The sequence below is a fragment of the Pseudorca crassidens genome, chromosome 20 (genome assembly GCF_039906515.1).
Source record: "Pseudorca crassidens isolate mPseCra1 chromosome 20, mPseCra1.hap1, whole genome shotgun sequence".
NCBI classification, from domain to species: Eukaryota; Metazoa; Chordata; class Mammalia; order Artiodactyla; family Delphinidae; genus Pseudorca; species Pseudorca crassidens.
The window spans coordinates 3,361,497-3,382,650 of NC_090315.1; the positions used below are offsets into that span (position 1 = coordinate 3,361,497).

Below are 21,154 nucleotides of genomic sequence, written 5' to 3' on the forward strand. Positions count from 1 at the left end.
TGGTTTCCTGGCCCTGGGACATAAGGGATGGTGTCCAGAGCGTGAGTGCCTGATATAGACAGTGATTGGTTGTGGTCTTAATCAGCTGCTGCTCTAAAAGAGGAAATGACTAACATCAAGCCAGGGACTCAAAACTGAAATATAACTAATAAGGAGCTACTGTCTAACACAGGGAACTCTACTCAAAACTCTGTAATTGTCTATATGGGAAAAGAATCTAAAAAAGAGTGGATATATGTATACGAATAACTGATTCACTTTGCTGTACACCTGAAACTAACACAACATTGTAAATTAACTACATTGTAATAAAAATATTTAAAAAGCAAAAACAAAACACTGGTACTGCCATAAACACAAAACTTTAGGCCAATGAAACAGAACAGAGTGCCCCAAACTGGAAGCCAGTATATTTGATCAAATAATCAACAAGAGTGCCAACGCAATTCAATGGGAGGAGGACAGTCTCTCCAACAAATTACAGTGGATATCTGCATTCAAATGAATGAAGTTGGACCCTTACCTTACACCACACCCAAAAATGAACTCAAAATAAACAAAGACCTGACAGTACGATGTAAGCTCAAAAACTCTTAGATGAAGACATAGGGGAAAAGCTTCATGACATTGGATTTATAACTTCTTGGCATTGACATGAAAAGCATAGGAAACAAAAGCAAAAATAAGGGTACAAACTTCTGTGCAAAGGACACAATCAACAGAGTGAAATGGCAAGCTACTGAATGGAAGAAAAGCATTTGCAAATCATATATTTGATAAGTGGTCAGTATCCAGATTATATAAAGAACTGCTAAAACTCACCAATAAGAAAAATTTTAAAGGGGTAAACATAGAGATTTTTACAAAGAATATACACAAATGGCCAAGAAGACATGATCATTAATCATTAGGGAAATGCTAAACAAAACTACAGTAAGGGAACTTCCCTGGTGGTCCAGTGGTAAAGAATCCACCTTGCAATGCAGGGGATGTGAGTTCGATCCCTAGTTGGGGAACTAAGATCCCAAATGCCACAGGGCAACTAAGCCCACGCATCACAACTACTGAGCTCGCGCTCCTCAACTAGAGAGCCCGCATGCTGCAAACTACAGAGCCCACACGCTCTGGAGCCTGCATGCCACAACTATACAGCCCATATGCTCTGGAGCCCACGCGCCACAACTAAAGAACAGAAAACCTGCACACCACACCTAGAGAGAAGCCCACGGGCCACAACTAGAGAAGAGAAAATCTGCATGCCACACTAGAGAAGCCCATGTGCCACAACAAAGAGCCCGCATGCTGCAACTAAGACTCGATGCAGCCATAAAAAATATATATATAAAATAAAATAAACAAAACTACAGTGAGATATTACCTCACATCCATTAGGATAGCTACTATTAAACATGAAACGGAAAATAGAATTATGTCAATGAGGATGTGGAGATACTGGAACTCTGTGGACGTTTGATGGGAGCATAAAATGGTATAGCCAATAAAGGAAAGAGTTCAAAATGTTAAAAATAGATTGGGGACTTCCCTGGTGGTGCAGTGGTTAAGAATCTGCCTGCCAATGCAGGGGACACGGGTTTGAGCCCTGGTCTGGGAAGATCCCACATGCCACGAAGCAACTAAGCCCGTATGCCACAACTACTGAGCCTGCGAGCCACAACTACTGAAGCCCACGTGCCTAGAGCTGGTGCTCCACAACGAGAAGCCACTGCAATGAGAAGCCCGCACTCCACAACTAGAGAAAGGCCGTGTGCAGCAATGAAGACCCAATGCAGCCAAAAATAAATTTTTTAAAAAAAATGACCATATGATCCAGGAATTCCACTTCTGGCTATACACTGAAAATAACTGAAAACAGGATCTCAAGGAGATATTTGTGCAGTCGTTCTCACAGCTGCACTCTTTACAACAGCTAAAATATGGAAACAAGGGAAGTCTTCATCACCAGATGAATGGATAAAGATGTGTATATGCATACAATGGAGTATAACTCAGGCTTAAAAAGGAAAGGACTTCTGAAACAGAACATGTGATACGTGAAATGTGAGATTCTGGTAAATGAAGTCTTCACAAAACTACAAAAACTGTATGATTCTTCTTACATGAGGCAGCTGGGGCACTCAAATTCAAGGAGACAGAGAATAGTGGTTTCCAGGGGCTGGAGAAGGAGAGGAGTACGAGTTGTTATTTAATGAGTACAGGGTTTCATTTTTGCAAAACAAGAGGAGCTCTGGAGATTAGGTTGCACAACAGTGTGAATGTACCTCACGGTACTGAACGGCACACTAAAATACTTAAAAGATGGCAAGTTTTATGTGTGTGTATTTTAACACAATAAGAAGGAAAAAAAAAAACCCAAAAGTACATAATATGTACTTCACAGTGCCAATCAGAGCAGACTTTCGGCTGAAGTCCTTTCCCCATTTGCTTCCTTCATAAGTTCTTTCTCTGGTGTGAACTTTTTGGAGCCAAATGAATGGAAGTTTTGACTACAGACTTTCCAGCACTCACTGCACTCAGAAGGCATTTCTCTGGTGTAAATTCAACAGTGTTTAACAAGACCAGAGTTGTATGTAAAGATGTTCCCTTATTTGCTGTTCTTATAATGCCTCACATCAACGTGAACTCGCTAGTGTGTACTGACTCTGGAGTTTTACTACAAAAATTTCCCACATTAGCTGCACTAATAAGGCCTTTCTCCGGTGGGATTTGTCCAATGTCTAATGAGTGTGGAGCTGCAACAAAAGGATTTCGTACATCGATGCACTCATAAGGCCTTTCTCCAGTATGATTTCTCTGATGTCTAATAAGGGTGTAGTGGTACCTAAAGAATTTTCCACATTTGGGGCTTCCCTCGTGGCGCAGTGATTAAGAATCCTCCTGCCAATGCAGGGGACACGGGTTCGAGCCCTGGTCCAGGAAGATCCCACATGCCGTGAAGCAACTAAGCCTGTGTGCCACAACTACTGAGCCTGAGCTCTAGAGCCCACGAGCCACAACTACTGAGCCCATGCACTGCAACTATTGAAGCCCACGTGCCCTAGAGCCCATGCTCAACAACAAGAGAAGACACCATAATGAGAAGCCCGTGCACCACAACAAAGAGTAGCCCCCGCTCCCCACAACTAGAGAAAGCCCGCGTGCATCAACAAAGACCCAACGCAGCCAAAAATAAATAAATTAAAATAAATTAAAAAAATTTTTTTCCACATTTGCCGTACTCATAACGTCTTTGTCCAGTGTGAACTTTCTAATGAATAATGAGTGAAGAGCTATCCATAAGGAATTTCCCACATTCACTGCACTTGTAAGGCCTTTCTCCAGTGTGGATTTTCTGGTGCTCAACAACTGTGTCTTTGTGGCTGAAACAGTCTTTTCACCACTGTGGATTTTCTGGTACTCAACAAGCCTATATTTGCAGGTGAAGGCTCTCCCGCATTCAGTGCACTCAAAAGGCCTTTCTCCAGTGTGAACTCTCTGGTGTCTAATGAGTGTGGAACAGTTCCTAAAGAATTTTCCACACTCACTACCACCGTAAGTTCTTTCTTCAGTGTGGATTTTCTGGTGACCAACGAGTTGGGACGGTCTAAAGAAGGCTGCACTCAAAAGGCCTTGGCCTTGTGTGAATTCTCTTGTAGTCATTGAGGCCAGATATTTCTGTAACGAATACTCCACATTCTGAGTGCTCATAAAGCCCAGGCTCAGTGTGGACTTTCTGATGCTGCTCGTGGTGGGACTTTCTAAGAAAGGCCTTCCCACATTCCCTATGCTCATAAAACTATTCTCCAGTGTGGATCTTCTCTTGGTCAACAAGTGTATGGTTATGGCTGAAGGCTTTCCCACACTGAGTGCACTTGTAAGCACTTTGCCCATTTTGAAAGTCCTCTCCATCTGCAATGTCCCCATGTGGCTTTCCCACACCATGAAGAGGCTGGTGCTGGAGAGGGCCTGTGCTGGCTGGGAAGTCCTTCCCTCCTTCCCTGCATGTGAAGGTCCTCTGTGTCATGTGGACAGTACAGTTTTTCACAAATGAAGGCCTCCCCTTGTCCTTTCAGGAAAGTTTCTCTCTAATGTGACGTTTTTGGTGCTGGCAAAGCTTTACCTCACAAGTGTATAGTCCTTGCCCAGGGTGCATTCCACCCTGCTCAGCCAGGGACAGAATGTCTTTCAGGAGTGAGCTGCATGTCCCACAGGGCTGGGCATTCCCAATGGAGGGACCTGGCTTTGGCGTCCTGGCCAGTGACACTTCTATAGAAACACCTTGCTCTGAAGCTGGCTCCTCATCCTGGGCTCCATGCCAACAACCTGCAACCAGAGAAATGCTGGTGAAGCATATTGACACTCGTGGGGGGAGCAGCCCCACAACAAATATGTGTCACCCACACCTACGAATAAATCCATAGGACTGATGATAAGCAACAGGGGCCAGAGCCAGTGAGAAGGCCTGCTGTGCAGAGCTGTGCCTGGGAAGCTCAGATGATGGGAGAGCCCTGACAGTAGGCAAGGACACAAGGAAGGGGTACAGTGCAGGGAGGAGAAGGGTCCCCAGCTCACTCCTCTGAAAATGGCTTTCCACAAGGCCATGGCTGCTGGTGAGAAGTGAGTACTGGGTAGAAGGCTGTGTCCAGAGCCAGAGATGTCTGATTGTGACCCAGTAGTTGGTATCCAAGGACTGTTTAAAGATATGTGCAAATAGAATGGCCATTCATTAAAAACTCTACAAATAACAAATGCTGGAGAGAGTGTGGAGAAAAGGGAACCCTCCTACACTGTTGGTGGGAATGTTAGTTGGTGCTGTCACTGGAAAATACTATGGAGCTTCCTCAGAAAACTAAAAAGAGAAGTACCATATGATCCTGCAATCCCACTCCTGGGCATATATCCAGATAAAACTCTAATTCAAAAAGATAAATGCACCCGTATGTTCACAGCAGCACTATTCACAATAGCCAGGACATAAAAGCAACCTAAATGTCCATCGCCAAATATATAAAGAAGATGTGCTACATATATACAATAGAATACTGCTCAACCGTAAAAAAGAATGAAATAATACCATTTGCAGCAACATGGATGCAGCCATAGATTATCATACTAAGTGAAGTAAGTCAGAAAGAGAAAGACAAATACCATATGATTTCACTTATATGTGGAATCTAAAATATGACACAAATGAACATATCTATGAAACAGACTCATGGACATAGAAAACAGACTGGTGGTTGCCAAGGGGAGGGTGTTGGAGGAGGGATGGAGTGAGAGGTTGGGGTTAACAGATGTAAGCTACTATACATAGGATGGATAAACAACAAGGTACTACTGTATAGTACAGGGGACTATATTCAATATCCTGTGATAAACCATAATGGAAAAGAATATTAAAAAATAAAAGGATGTATATCTATGTATAACTGAATCACTTTGCTGTACAGTAGAGATTAACACAACATTGTAAATCAATTATACTTCAATTAAAAAAATACAGGAACTTGTAACTTAGATAAAAAAGATATGTGCAAATGTCACAATAGCTTAAGTGTGGGTCAAATGTTGACAGCACGGCAAAGGAATAGGAGGTGGAGACTACAAAAGTCAGGGGAGCCGAGGACTGGAAGATTAGAAATGACAATAGGAAAGAAAATGTAGAAATGAAGTGTGACCACTGTCCCTGGCATCACCCAGTGGTGGTGGCCTGGCTTCCAGTGTGATTTGAAGCCAGCTTTGACAACACCCCCTCTCCCAGCTCCTAAGCTCCAGAGCCACTTCTTTTTGGCACTGATGGAGTAATGTCCATCCTTTCAAGACACTCAGGCCCCTCTCGCTGCCTCATGGTGAGCACTTCTATGGGACCTGGCACAGACCAACCCAGGTGAAACACAGGAAAAGGGAGTGGACAGCATGCCCCCAGAGCGAGCCAACACATGACGGCCCCCATTCAAAAATCGCAAGAACTACAGAGGAGGGTCTCGCAGAGTCAGTGGTCTCTACAAGTAGTAAGCATGTATTTCTGCCACAGGCAGGCCCCCCAAAACATCAGCAAGAAGGGGGAAGGCCTCCATGCATCTGAACAGAGTAACTTGACCAGGGACAGACAAGGTTTCAGAGCAACATGGGATGGGGCTGCTTGGGGAGAGGCAGTACGGTGCACACAGCCTGGGAATGGCTCCCACACATATATGCTAGGAAACCAAGGAAGGAAGGATTACTCATGGTTTGGTTGGAAAAAACAGCCCAGCCCAGGACACTGGGGTGGGGGAAGGGTTATGAGGGCCTTACCTAGTCATGAGAGAAGTGCAAAGTTCTCCAGCATCACATGGTGGTACAGGTGTCTCTGAGCCTCATCAAGGAGCCCCCACTCCTCCTGAGAGAAATGTATGACCACGTCTGTAAAAACCACAAGTCCCTGCCAAAATGGGGATGGTTCAATCAATGCGCAGCTCATTTCTCCAGGATCTTTACTCTTTCCCCCGACAAGCCCATTCCCTCCTCAACCTCCACCCCCACTTCCCAAATGTGGAAGAGATACAAGGTCCAGTGACACCAGTGCCTCTCTCTCCTTATTTCTACTGATCACTGTGTCCAGAACACATCTTTCCAGAGAAAGCTAGAAACTTGGGGTCACCTCTGACTTGCCCTTCCATCTCATCTCCCAGTCCCACGCTCTCCACATCACTCAATGTGGGCAGGTCTGTTCAGAAAACAAACAGAAGGCAACCACTTCGCTACCTCCACGGCAGTGACTCTTGTCCAGCGACAACCAACGTCCACCACAGTCACTTCCCCCATGTCACTCTACCTCTACCTTCACTCTCACACAGCCAGTTACAACCTGGGTCAAATACCTGGCTCCTCTACTTCAAACCTTCCCTAGCTCCTACTTCCCTCGGATTAGAGGCCCAAAACCTCAGGCTGTAATTGAGACCTGATAACTGTGTGCCCCTACCCTCCACTCACTCCCCGCAACCATAATCCTATCACATGTAACAGACTTGCAGTTCCCTGAATATTTCAGCTCAGTCTCACCTCCAGTCGTCTGGACATTCTGGATCCTGTGCCCACGACATCCTTCCACATCTTTCTCCATCAGTTGTTGGAAATGGGAAGAGCTCCATATAATCTGGGACTGAGTTCAAGACCTTAGGCCTTGGTGAAACCACAGGGACTTCAGACCCAAGGAAGGGAGGATGGGTGAACAATCTCAGGCCACCAGCATTCTTTATATGAGAGTGGCAGAACCATCAGGGTGATAACTGGGGTGGATGAAGGTCTGGCACATCCTCCATTCACCTGTACAGGTCCATAAGCATTTCTGCAAATGCCATGGGAACCTGTGGGAAGAGGGAGGCCATGAGAAATGGGCAACCACGTTAGAATTCTACAGGCTGGGCTAGACTATCACCTCTGGCCTGCCCTGGAGCAAAATGGTCTCAGCCTGATGGTCTATGCTGTTTCTCTGACCTCAGTGTCACTATTATCAGCTGTGTGACACTTCTTTAATGACTGAACCTCCCTGAGCCTCAATTCCTTTACTGTAAAATAGGGATAACAATGGTTTCTACCTCATAAGGCTGACAGTAGTATTAAACATAAGAGGACACACTACCTATCAGCTGTAACTATACATAAGATTCACAATTTTTCATGTTTTCAGTTCAAATGAAGGGACTGGGTTTTCAAAATGTGGGTTTGCATTGTTTCTGCTTTTTTAAAAAAAAGTAGTTTTATTGGAGTATATTTGCTTTACAGTGTTTTGTTAGTTTCTGCTGTACAGCAAAGTGAATCAGTTATACGTATACATATGTCCTCTCTTTTTTAGATTTCCTTCCCGTTTAGGTCACACAGAGCATTGAGTAGAGCTCCCTGTGCTATACAGTAGGTTCTCATCAGTTATCTACTTTATACATAGAGTATATATAGGTCAATCCCAATCTCCCAACTCATCCCACCCCTCCTGTTTCTGCTTTTTAAGGTTTTCAGAAAATGAGATATATAACATTCCACTAAATTTGCTAACACCTAAAGTATTACCAATACTACAGGTAAATTAAATTTCAAGCAATTTTTTATAAAGTGTTCCTATGTTTAATCTATTGAATGTCATCATTTCTAACTGCCCCTCTACGTGTACATATTTAGAAGGATACTGGTTAACAGATGTTTTGATCAGTAAGTATGTTTCATACATTTTAAATTTAATGAGCAGTAGGGAGAGTCTGAACAGGAAGGTCAGGTACTTTTCCTTTTTGAAAACAAGACTGTTTCCTGTTTGCAAAGGATCCGCTCAAGTGCACTGCAGGAGTCCCTTGACTATAGAGCTCTCATTCCTCTTGCCCTGAGTGGTGGAAGAGGTGTGTCAGAAGTGTGCTTGTCTGGAACCAATCTGCTCCACAAACCTGGCTATTTCTTTGTTCCACAGGGATTCTCCTCTAGGAGAAGAGCTGACCTGCAGGGCTCATTCTACATGACCTTACAGCTTCATCTCCATCCAGGCCGACAATTCATCACATCCAGGTATCCTTTTCTACAGACACAGGCCAGAGTAACTCCTATGCCAGATATGCTCCTTTATGGAGAGAACATCAGGGACGATGAACCCCCTAATGCCCCAAACTCAAAGTCTCAGCTCTCCTGACACTCACTACAGGGCCCATCAGAAATAACAACCTTAAAAATCTCCCTCCTCGGGCTTCCCTGGTGGCGCAGTGGTTGAGAAACCGCCTGCTAATGCAGGGGACACGGGTTCGAGCCCTGGTCTGGGAGGATCCCACATGCCGTGGAGCAACTAGGCCCGTGAGCCACAACTACTGAGCCTGTGCGTCTGAAGCCTGTGATCTGCAACAAGAGAGGCCGCGATAGTGAGAGGCCCGAGCACCGCGATGAAGAGTGGCCCCCGCTTGCCACAACTAGAGAAAGCCCTCGCACAGAAACGAAGACCCAACACAGAAAAAATAAATTAATTAATTAATAAACTCCTACCCCCAACATCTTCTTAAAAAAAAAAATCTCTCTCCTCAATCTGATCCCCAGGCCATGCCCTGGTTCAGTCCACACCCTCCACTCGTTTGACGGCTTCAGTCCAGCCCTCTTCCCCCGCATCCAGACCTTCATGTCCACATACCTATGTGCCGTCTCCACCTTGAGGTATCTTAGGGTCACACATCCACAATTTAACTCATTATCTTCTGAAACCTGATCCTTGTGGTTGCTTCCTGCCAAAAACGCAAAAACAAAACAAAAACAAAAAAAAACCTTGAGATGGTCCTTCACTCCCTACTTCTGCTCACAGCTATACATGGCACATCAGAAAGTCCTGTAGGCTCTATTAATGAAATCTATGCAGAATCTCATCCCATCTCCCATGTCGCGCTACCTTCCTGGGCCAGCCCGCCATAATTCTCCTGGGGTCTATCGCGGTGGTCTCCTCAGCAGTCTCCCTGCCTCCATTCGCATCCCATTCTCCCAATTTTTAACTTCTAATTCTGGACACGGTTCTCCCATCCCCAATCCCTTCACAACGTTCCACGGATTGCACCTGCTCAGGTTGCCGTTTCAGGTGAGACAACTCCTCCCCCTCTGTCCACGACAAAAGCGACCCCAGGTTTTCCCAATGCTGCCGACTCCGTAGCACCTGCAAGCCGTGCACAGGGGGCCCCCCGAGGGAACTCTCTCCCTCACCCCAGTCCACGGGCTGAAAGGGGACCCCCTCCCAAGGCCGCCCTCTGTTCTGGACTCTGGGGCTGACTGTCAGGGAACCGAGCGGGCGCCCCACCGTCCGTATTTAGGACTCGGAGGCGGCAGTCGGGCCGGGTGGGGGCCCGGGAGACGCAGCACCCACCTGAGCGGGCCTCATCGGCGCAGCCTCGGTCACCGGGGTCACCGGTCGGTGGGAAGAACGGAGCCGGAAGAGGCGGCGGGCGGGGCGGGAACGAGGGCACTGCCGTCAACTACGGGCTCGGGGGGGCCTCACAGCCGCCTCTGGGCACCGGGGCCAACGCCTCTCCTCGCCTGTTCCATTCTCTTCGGTCCCGACTCAGGACTCACTGCCCTGAAAAAGGTGAAAAAACACGGAAACCGGACCCCACATGAAGCCTATGGAAGTCCCGCCCCCGAATGCGTGCAGAGGAAAACGTTCGTCTGCTGAGCCTTCATTAGCTCGGTGACCGGCGGCGGCGGTGGTAACTGGGCCAATGAAAGCTTAGAGGAGGGACTGATGGTTGCGTGCGCATCATCTGGGGCGGGACTTCCGGAGTTCCTTCCTGTCTTTGGGGGTCTTTCTGGACGTTTAGGAGTTCCGGGCTTAAACGCCGCTTGGCGGGCATGGAGGTGACCGAGCGAAAAAGCAGGTGGAGAGGCTTAGGGATGAGCCCAGCTCAGGTGGGTGATGTGTCTCCCAGGGCCCCACCCGGTGGTGCGCCCGTTCAATTCCCTGCCGGTCAGCCCCAGCGCCCAGAACAGAAGGCGGCCTTGGGAGGGGTCCCCTTTCAGCCCGTGGACTGGGGTGAGGGAGAGAGTTCCCTCGGGGGGTCCCCGGTGCACGGCTTGCAGGTGCTACGGAGTCGGCAGCTTTGGGGACACCTGGAGTCTCTTGTGTCGTGGACAGAGGGGGAGGAGTTGTCTCACCTGAAACGGCAACCTGAGCAGGTGGAATCCATGGAAGGTTGTGAAGGGAATGGGGATGGGAGAACCGTATCCAGAGTTAGAAGTTAAAAATTGGGAGAACGGGATGAGAATGGAGGCAGGGAGACTGCTGAGGAGACCACTGCGATAGACCCCAGGAGAATTATGGCAGGGGCTGGGCCAGGAAGGTAGTGCGACATTGGGAGATGGAATGAGATTCTGGAAAAATCTCAAACTTGGAGGAAACGGGATTTCCTGCTGCATAAAATACGGTTGTAAGCAAAAGTAGGGAATGAAGTACCATCCAAGTTTTTTTGCCTGAACATCTGATAGTGGGGAGATGAGTAAGTCAGCGCGAGGAGCAGGTTCAGGGGGAAGATCATGAGTTGTATTTGGACATGTTGATCCTGACATGTATCAAGATGGAGATGTCACCAAATGGAGATACCATATGTGGAGGTGAACATATAGTCTGAAAGCAGAGGAAGGGGACAGGGTTGGAAATATCAAAGGCATGGAGGGTGTGGATTGGACCAGGGCATGGCCTGTGGATCAGATTGAGGAGGGAGTCTTAAGAGTGTTACTTGAGATGGGCCCTGTGGTGAGGGAGGGGAGGGCTGAGAGTTGGAGGGCAGGGCATGAGGGCTGGTGCTGGCATCCCTGATGCTCCCTCCAGAAAAGAGCAGACCTGACATAGGAGGGATTCTGGGATATGTCTGTAGAAAGGGAGGCCTGGATGGAGTAAGGAGCTTTCCTTCTGTAGAGCCTGAAGTGTGTGCTGGTGCGGATTCTCCACTTGCAGGCTCTGCCAACCCTCAGGGCCACTCAGCTAGTGTGTCCCAGACAAGGGCACTGCCAACTCACCTCCACCTCTCAAGGCAAGAGGGATGATCAACTGCTTCGGTCAAGGGTCCCCAACAAGCTCTGTTTTGAGGATTATTTAGTGATAGGCCTGGTGCTGAATGGACTAATAGCTGACCTGCCTGCCCAGCCCCTCCCCATGACTCATTAACTTAAGAATGTATGAAAACTAATTTAAATACTAATTAATCAACATTCCTCTAAATACATACAGGCAATTAGAAATGACCTGTTCACTCAGTTAAATTTATGCAAACACTTTTTAAATGGCTTGGCATTGATTTACCTCTAGGTATTTGCTTACAATGCAAAGTTCTATATATGACATCCTCTGAAATCTTAAAAAGCAGTAAAAATGAAGACCCTAAGTTTCAAAACTCTGCTGCTTCACTTGCACTGAAAATATGTACAAAACTATTGATCCTATGTACAATCATAGCTGATACATGGTATGTCCTCCTTACATTAGATCCCTATGAGTTTGGAAGCATTCTTATCTTCATAAACATTTTCTTTTCCCTGAGGCTCAGGGAGGCTTAGTCCTTCTCCAGTGTCACTGAGCTAGTAAGAGGCAGTACTGTTTTCTGAAGAACTGACCATAGACTGTCAGGCTGAGATCCCGTTATACCAGGGCAGGGCAAGGCTGGGGTGGTGGTCCAGCTCAGCTGTAGGGTCCTACAATACTACCCATTTCTCAAGGCTTTCTTCTTCCTCAGGGTCCCACGGCAGTGGCAGAAATGGTTATGGACCCTGTACAGGTGAGTGGAGGGGTCCTACCTTTCACCCATCCCAATTATCACCCTGATGTTTTTTTCACTCTGATATATATGCCCTCAGGGAATGGTAGCTCCCAAGACTTCTATCCATTCTCCCTCTCTCGCATCTATAGATCATGTGCTTTCACCAGGCCCAGGATCCTATATTTAGTACCAGGTTACATGGAACAGTTCCATTTCTGACAACTGATGGGGTAAGGTGTGGCAGAGAGTCCTGACTACAGGATGCAGAATATTCAGACAGTTGCATGTGAGACTTAGCTGGGAAGGTCAGGGAACTGCATGTCTCTGTTATATCTAGTGGAAATGGGGAGCTGAGTGAGAATTACACAGGTATGAGGCCTTTAATGATAGCCTGAAGTCCTGAGCCTCTACTGAGGAAGGTGGGTGGTAGGGAAAATTTGAATCAGAGGAGAAAGGTGCTATGACCTAGCCTAACAGGCTTCCTCTGGCTGCAAATTGGAAGAAAGATGGGGCTGGGGGTACGGATGAGTGAAGGCAGGAATATTTGGAGGGGGGATTTCCTGCAGCAATCCAGATGAGTGTTGGTGGTGTTACACAAGAATGCTAGTTGTTGAGATAGAGGATTGGTTGGTTTCTGGATGTATTTTGAACTAGAGCTGCCCATGTTTTATGTAATGGAGAGTGAGGGACTCAAGAAAGTGGGCTGATAGGAAGAATTGGGGATGACTTCAGGTTTCTGGGCTTGTTAGGAAGGATGGATGCCTCATCAACTAAAATGGGCGAAGTCAGCTTTAGGAGGAATTTGCAGGTGGAATAAGGAGAGTCCGTTTTTGTCCACGTCACAAATGTTCCAGAGACACCCAAGGGGAGGTGTTGAGTGGGCACTTTTACACAGAGGGCTGGAGTTCAGAGGACGGATTCAGGATGGAGACACCCACAACATAGTGGCCCGTGTGTGGACTACGATGAAGCCAAAGGTAAGATTTAGGCGGCATCATTTCTAGTTTATGGTGGTGATGCCATTAGAGGACAAGGAGTGAGAATGAAGGGCCTCAGGACTAAGTCTGTGGGTTGGGTACCTGGCTGGTGGTGATGCGCATCACAAAGACAGATGAGGGAGCAGAGTGTCCTTGTCTGTGCATGACAGCGGGATGTAGGTGTGAGAGTCTTCTGAGGCCAGAGCGAACATGAGATGGATGTTGAGGGAGGAAATGGGATCAGCTAGGAGAGTCGCTAGACTTAGGGTGCAGTCACAGTGTGGGTGGGGAGGTCGGTGTACCTGGGCTTCATGTGAGGAGAGAAGGTGCTGACTGCTTATGGGACAGTTTGTGCAACACGGAAGAGGGAGAGGGCTAAGGGGACATGAGGTCTCACATAAAAACGGTGGCTGGGGAGGAAGGAAAAAACAGGGCCAGGTGGTGAGACCTTCTAAGAAGGGCTTTGGGCAGGCCCTGGCCCCAGGGGACTTTGGTGTTCAGGGGCAGGACTGGGCTGAGATGAATGCTGGATGCATTTCCATTCACTGCCTGGATTCCATGTGCAGAGTGCCCTATAAGGAGGTGAAGGAAGTGCCTATGGTGTGGGCTGGGGCTGTCTGTGGAACTGTCACTGTGGAAGGGTTAGAGTCATGAGGAAGGTGCAGTCCAACGAGTGAGATGCAGGTAACGAGGAGTGTGAATGGTTGGCCCTGGGCCCTGGCACTGGGCGCTTGAGGACAGGGACGAGTCTGAATGTGTCTGAGGGTCAACACCTGGGGAACCCCAGGGAAACTGTGTGGCAGGAGAGGGGTAGGGCCATGCATGCAGTTCCACACCTTAGGTGGTGGTTTTCTGCTCCCTCCCCCATGTGTTTTATGCTGTGTGCCAGACACAGTGATCAATGGTAATAAGGAGAGAGCAGGCACTGGTGCCACTGGGACCTGGTATATATTCCATGGTGGGACGTGTGGGAGGAGGATGAGCAGGGATGGATGTGTAGGGGGAGGGCTGAAGGTCCTGGAAAGGGAAGTGCATCAGTGATTGCACCCACAGGATTTTAACTAGTGGAGATGAGTGAGTCGTGATACAGAGAGGCCAAGGACATTAAAAGACAGTTTTATTACTTATATTTCCCAAGAGGAGGAGGTACACTATGTAACAGAGCTACCTCTAGAAGCACCAGATTCGGTCAGGAGGCGTGAGCACAAGCTAAGGGACACCAAAGGTCAGAGCCTTTATTAGACTTTTGAGGGAAATGCAGGGAGGATTGGATGAAAAGTTTATGGGTGACTAGTTTGTATAATTCTGTGTACCTGGGGTATGGGAACTGTCCCCAGCTGTCTGTTACCTGGCCCTGGGCTGCTTTAGGGCAGGGGAAATACTGACCTGGTTCGTGAGAGTTAGTTAAGGAGTTGGTTGAGAGTATGGGCTCTGGATTGCAAGGGAGATGTAAACAAATTTGGGCATTAGTTTAGCCCTGTAATTAATGGATGGCAAATAGATAAATACAGAATCCACAAAAATATAGTTAAAACAAGAAGCTGTCCATGAACCAAACTCTTCCAATTTTGGCAGGACCATGTGGTCTTTGAGGACGTGGCTGTGTATTTCTCCCAGGAGGAGTGGGGCCTCCTTGATGAAGCTCAGAGACACTTGTACCATGCTGTGATGACGGAGAACTTTGCACTTGTGACCTCCCTAGGTAAGGTCCACAAGCTCAGCCAGTTCCCTGAGCTGTGCTCTGTTCTTTCCCTTTTCCCAGGGGGCAGCTCTGTACTCCCCACACTGAGACCACGGATACTGCTTCCTTTCCTGGTTTCCTGGCATATGTGTTGTTGGTGCCGGGGCTGGACTGTGTGTACAGTGTCATTTTTCTCTGCAGGGAGCCCCATCTCTTCTACTCTGAGTCCTTCCAAGATAGAGCTCAGGAGTCAGAAATCTAGATTTTGTCTGAGACTCCTTCAGACTTGGCCTGTTCTTGGTTGGGTCCTCAGTCTAGATGCTTGGACTCTTGTTGTGCCAGGCTTAACCCATTCCTCTTGCTGACATTTCTTAGGGCCTCCTGTGCCAGGAATTTTAGCACCAACCTAGTTACTAATTTGGGGAACCACTGATTGTCACTAGTCTCCCCTGTGAAGTTCTTATAATTTTAGAAAGCTGGAAGCCCTGCGTTGGATCTCTATCTACGTGTGCTGGCCCCTTCTTTTTCTGTCTTTCATGTAGGACTAGCCTCTTTCAGGTGCTATATCAATGCTCACCTGGAACAATGGGGAGGACTCGGGGTATCTGCTAGTGTGGCCATCACTACATCAATGACAGGAGACACTCAGAAGTACTTGGGCTTGGTGTGAGGTCCTGGGAAAGGTCACATGTCAGAGCTGGGAACCTGTCCTGTGTTCACCATTGATTGATGTTTGGACCAGTGCCACACCTCATTTCTTACTTTTCATTTTTATTTCTTCTGTCACACTCCAGCCACACTTTTGTGACTCTCATATGTGACTTGTCACATGTTGTTTCATTGCTCCCTTTGCAGTGTTCAACATTTGACCTATATGTAAGATGTTGTGAGGTCTGCATGTATCCTTAAATAGTCCTTGAACTTTAGCATTTCTTTTGTATCAAGTATTTCTAGGTCTGGGTACAACCTTTGACACAGTGCTCACCTGTCACCAGTAGCCATGGCCATGTTGACTTGGAGGCCTGTCTCTCCTCCCTGCTCTGGTCTGAATGTTTGTGTCCCCACCACGTTCTGTATGTTGAAAACGTCATGCCTAAGGTGACAGTATTAGGAGATGGGGCCTTTGGGGTGATTAGGTCATGCGGGAAAAGCCCTCATGAATGAGATTTGTGCCCTTATAAAAGGGACCCCACAGAGCTTCCTAGCTCCTTCCACCACGTGAGGACACTATGAGAAGTCTGTGACGCAGGAGAGTGCAGACTGATCTATGGGTTCCAGTCTCCAGAAGGGTGAGAAATAAATTTCTGTTCTTTATAAGCCAGCCAATCTGTGGTATTTTGTCATAGCAAAATAAGACTGAGACAGTAACTTTTCCTTCAGTCCTTACCTATTGTCAGGGCTCTCTCATGGGAGCTATGCAGGTCCATCTCTGCACAGCAGACATTCCTCTCTCTGGCTCTAGCCTTCGGTGTGTCATTTCTGATGGGGCTGCCCCTCCTACCAAAATCATCATGGACTTCACCAGCATTTCTCTGCTTACAGGTTGTTGGCATGGAGTCCAGGATGAGGAGACACCTTCTGAGCAAGATGTTTCTGTAGGAGTGTCACCGGTCAGGACTCCAAAGCCAGATCCATCCTCCAGGAAGGCCCAGCCCTGTGAGATATATGGCTCACTCTTGAAAGACTTTTTGCAGCTGCTTGAGCATGACAGAATGTTCTCTGATCCCAGACTATACTTTGGTGGGGCAAACCTTTTCCACACCAGAAGGAGCAGATTAGAGACAAACTTTCCAGAAGGGGTGAGGGGCAGCCTTCATTTCTGACCAACAGCAGCGTTCACATGGCAGAGAGGACCTTGACATGCAACAGAGACAGAAAAGACTTCTCAGGCAGCGCAGGCCTTCTGCAGCAGCCGGCCCCTCACAGTGTGGGGAAGCCACACAGGGACACTGAGTGCAGGGAGGCCTTTGGTAGGGGACAGAGTGATTACAGGTGTACTCAGTGTGGGAGAGCCTTCAGCTGAGAAAAGATGCTTGTTGAGCACCAGAAAATCCACACTGGAGTAAGGCTTTATGAGTGCAGCAAATGTGGGGAATTCTTCAAGTACAATGCTAACTTCATAAAACATCAGAGAATTCACAATGGAGAAAGCCCTTATGAGTGCAGAGAATGTGGAAAATTCTTTAGATATAACTACAGACTGGTAAGACATGAGAGAATTCACACCAGAGAAAGGCCATATGAGTGCAGTGAATGTGGGAAATCTTTCATGTACAGCTCAACATTCATTAGACATCAGAGAGGTCACATTGCAGGAAGGCCTTATAAGTGCAGCGAATGTGGGAAATTCTTTCAGTATAACTCCACACTCATTAAACATCAGAGAGTTCACACTGGAGAAAGGCTTTATTTATAAGTGCAGTGAATGTGGAAAATTCTTTAGGTACAACTCTGCATTCATTAAACATCAGAGAGTCTACAGTGGAGAAAGGCCTTATGGGTACAGTGAATGTGGGAAATTCTTTAGGTACACCTCCACACTCACTAGACATCAAAGAATTCATACTGTAGAAAGGCCTTATGAGTGCAGTGAATGTGGAGAATTCTTTAACTACAAGTCCAAGTTTATTAAACATTGGCAAAATCACACTGGAGAAAGGTCTTACGAGTGCAGTGAATGTGGGAAAGGCTTCAGGTACCACTGTAGACTCATTAGACATAAGACAGTTCACAGTGGAGAGAGGCCTTATGAGTGCAGCGAATGTGGGAAAGCCTTTAGCCATAAGAATGTACTTCTTCAGCATCAGAAAACCAATACTGGAGAAAGGCCTTATGAGTGCAGAAAATGTCAGAAGGCCTTCATTAGGAAGTCCTACCTCATACATCACCAGAAAATCCACAGTGAAAACGATATGAGTGCCCTTAATGTGGCAAACTCTTTAGATACAACTCCAACCTCATTCAGCAGAGAATTCACAGTGGTCAAAAACTTATGAGTTCAGAGAATATGGTAAATTCTTTAGGTACTACTCCAAACTCCTTACACTGGAGGAGCACCTTATGAGTTTATGTTGGAATGGGCCTTATGAGTATAGAAAATATGGGAAATTGGTACAGCTCCCCACTCATTAGGCGTCAAGAGTTCACATTGGAGGAAGGCCTTCTGAGTGCAGTGAATGTGGATAAGTCTTTAGGTGAAACGTCAGGCCCATTGCACATCACAGATTTCACAATGCAGAAAGACCTTGTAAGTACAGTGAATATGGGCATATGTTCAGCCAAAATTTCTACCTCATTCACCAAAAATTTCACAACAGGGGGAGTGTTGCAAATGGGGAAAGACTTCAGCAAAATATCTGCTGTAATCTATCCTTAATAGTATCCTAATACAGTATTTTTTTTTTTACATTTTACATTTTTGATTGTGGCAAAATACATGTAACAAAGTTTACCCTCTACGTTTTTGTTTTTGTTTTTGTTTTTGCGGTACACGGGCCTCTCACTGTTGTGGCCTCTCCCGTTGCGGAGCACAGGCTCCGGACGTGCAGGCTCAGCGGCCATGGCTCACGGACCCAGCCACTCCGCAGCATGTGGGATCTTCCCGGACCAGGGCACGAACCCATGTCCCCTGCATCAGCAGGCAGACTCTCAACCACTGTGCCACCAGGGAAGCCCTACCCTCTACCTTTTTAATTGTACAGTTTAGTGTGTTTACAAATTCAAGTATTTGTGCAACTAATCTCCAGAAATCTTTTCATCTTGCAAAAATGAAACTCTATACCCATTAAACAACATCTCTTCCTATGCCCTCTCTATTGGACCTGTCTCTATGAATTTTATTACTCTGGATAATTTATATAAGTGTAATCATACATTTTTCATCTCTTTGTAACTGGCTTATTTAGCTTAGCATAACTTCCCCATGTTGAAGCATTTGTCAGCATTTCCTTCTGTTTTGAGAAGGAATCAGAATTGACCCACCCAAGACATGGGGAAGGGTGCTGATGGAGTCAATACTACCTTGCCAGATATGATTTTTGTAGAGGAAGAGATTTAGATTTTCTTAACCCCTTTATTGTTGTACTGACATACAATAAACGGCATTTATTAAAAATGTAAGATGTATTTTCACATGTGTGCATAATGGGACCATCACCAAAGTCACGATAATAAACATGTCTGTCGTAGAGTTTCCATTGGCCCCTTTGTATTCTCTCTGTCAGCCCTAGCCAACCTGCCATCTCTAGGGAGACATTATAGTTTTTTTTCTTTTTTCTTTTTTTTTTGGCTGTGCCACACATCTTGCGGGATCTTGTTCCCTGACCAGGGATTGAACCCAGGCCCTCAGCAGGGAAAGTGTGGAGTCCTAACCCCTGGACCTCCAGGGAATTCCCAATATAGTTCTTATTTTCTAGAATTTTATATAAATGGAATCCTATAGTTACTCTTTTATGGCTGCTTTCACTAAGTGTATAAATATGTATTTAGTGTTATCCCTTTTGTGTGCACAAAAGCATGGCATCATATAAGAATAAACAAGCCTCTGTTATGTAGTAAAGCTGTGTGTTCTGACAGGCACTTTGAGAAAAAGTTGTTTAAAGTGGGAAAGTGAAGTTTAAGTAAATTTAAATTCAATTTCATAGGAAATTAATATCTTTAAAAATTTTGAACCATGTGCCTCGTAAACAAGCTTCCACCGACACATCTTTCTAGATTTTTCTTATTTGACTTCTTTTTTCTTGTAGTGTCTTTCAGCTATGTCTTTGTTCATAAAAGTTCTTAGCGCATTTTTAAATCATTAATCATTTTGTTGTGGTTGTGGTAAAATACACATAAAATTTATCTACCATCTTTAAATGTTCAGTGATGTATCTTGGCAGGAGATGGCATGTGATAATTCGCTGTCCTTTAGAGCTAGGCTTCAGATTTTGAAAGAAATCTTAGTAATAAATATCATTTCAATAAAAGTGTTGTTTGCTAGGTTGGAACGCGATCACTGATTATCAAGGCAGGAAAGTTACCTGTCTCCAATTCTTCCTCATGCCCTGTCTGGGGTCTTTTCTTGCATATTCATTATCATGAAACAGCCTCTAAAATTTCAGTCTATTTGACAGTCAACAAGACAGCTGACAACTATGTGTGGACATAGAATGTCATGATATAGTGTGTCTGTTTCGGTGTGTAGATTTGGGAACTTGCTGTAGTTCATAGAGTCTGAAATTACAGGTCCCTAATCTTTGTGGGCTTTTCCAAGACTGCTCTCCAAATCTGGGTGCGATTTAAGAGTAAGCAAGGCCTGTCCCATGGTTGGAGCAGGGAACTCCTTTTCCCAGTGTCCCTGAGGGTGCCCCTTGGCTTTTTTTTTTTTTTTTTTTTTTTTTGCCCCTTGGCTTTTAATAGGCCAGGTAGGAAGTAACTCATTCTGTGAGAGATAGTAGCTGGTGTTAGCAGCGGAAACTACATTACCCAGAAGTCTCTCCGGTGGGCGGTCGCCGCTGCACAGCCTTGTGGGTAGAGTAGTTTCCACTATGGGTGTGAACCTGTGCTTTCTCAATGTTGGTAGTTCCAGATTGTGGCTAAAGGCCGAGCGAGGGCACGAAGGGCTCTGGGAAATGCGGTTCTTAGGCTGTAAACCCGGCAGGGCTTCTCTGCCTCTTTAAGGCGTTATACCCAGATTTCCTTGGAGTGTAGTCTACGGCAAGTCACAGAAATGTTTAGAGACATATTATTTCAGACTGCATGAATCGCAGCAAATTTCCAAAGACTGCACATAGAAAGGGATCCACCATACCATAATGTTACTTGTCGTCCTCTCATAGCTGTCGGCTATCTTGCTGCTTGTCAAAAACACGTACACTCCCGCTTTTCATGAGTTTCAGTAGCTTCGCTCAAGCACAATATAAAAAGCCCCCAGACAGGGCTTAGGATGGTGAACTTGGAGAAGGGATGTCTGGAGGCACCAGAAAGGGTGACGATGTGCACCTGATTCCCACAGAAAACATCCTTCCTGCCTGAATAGTCAGTGATGGTGTTTCAACAACATTGCTATTTAAGATAATATTACTTCATGTCTGAGATATACACCATTTTGGGACTTCCCTGGCAGTCCAGTCGTTAAGATTAGGCGCTCCCAATGCAGGGGGCATGGGTTCGATTGCTGGTCGGAGAACTAAGATCTTGAATGCTGCACAGCAGGGCCTAAATAAATTAATTAATTAACTCTGAGGTTACTCCATTTCTTTTAAGAAATGTGAAACCTCTCT

The 21,154-nt window shown here is 46.2% G+C and overlaps 1 protein-coding gene and 1 pseudogene across 1 annotated transcript; one reads left to right on the forward strand and one right to left on the reverse strand.

Annotated features, from left to right (window-relative positions):
* Positions 1–373: 373 nt before the first annotated feature.
* On the reverse strand, positions 374–9,841 carry LOC137214297 (zinc finger protein 17-like; annotated as a pseudogene).
* Positions 9,842–10,254: 413 nt separating this feature from the next.
* Positions 10,255–19,686, forward strand: LOC137214288 (zinc finger protein 548-like). The gene is given in 7 exon segments (XM_067717778.1): positions 10,255–10,389; positions 12,210–12,251; positions 13,088–13,210; positions 14,786–14,912; positions 16,434–16,646; positions 16,649–17,295; positions 17,297–19,686. Coding segments are annotated over 7 exon segments (1,800 nt in total). The 5' UTR covers positions 10,255–10,332; the 3' UTR covers positions 17,888–19,686.
* The last annotated feature ends 1,468 nt before the right edge of the window (positions 19,687–21,154 follow it).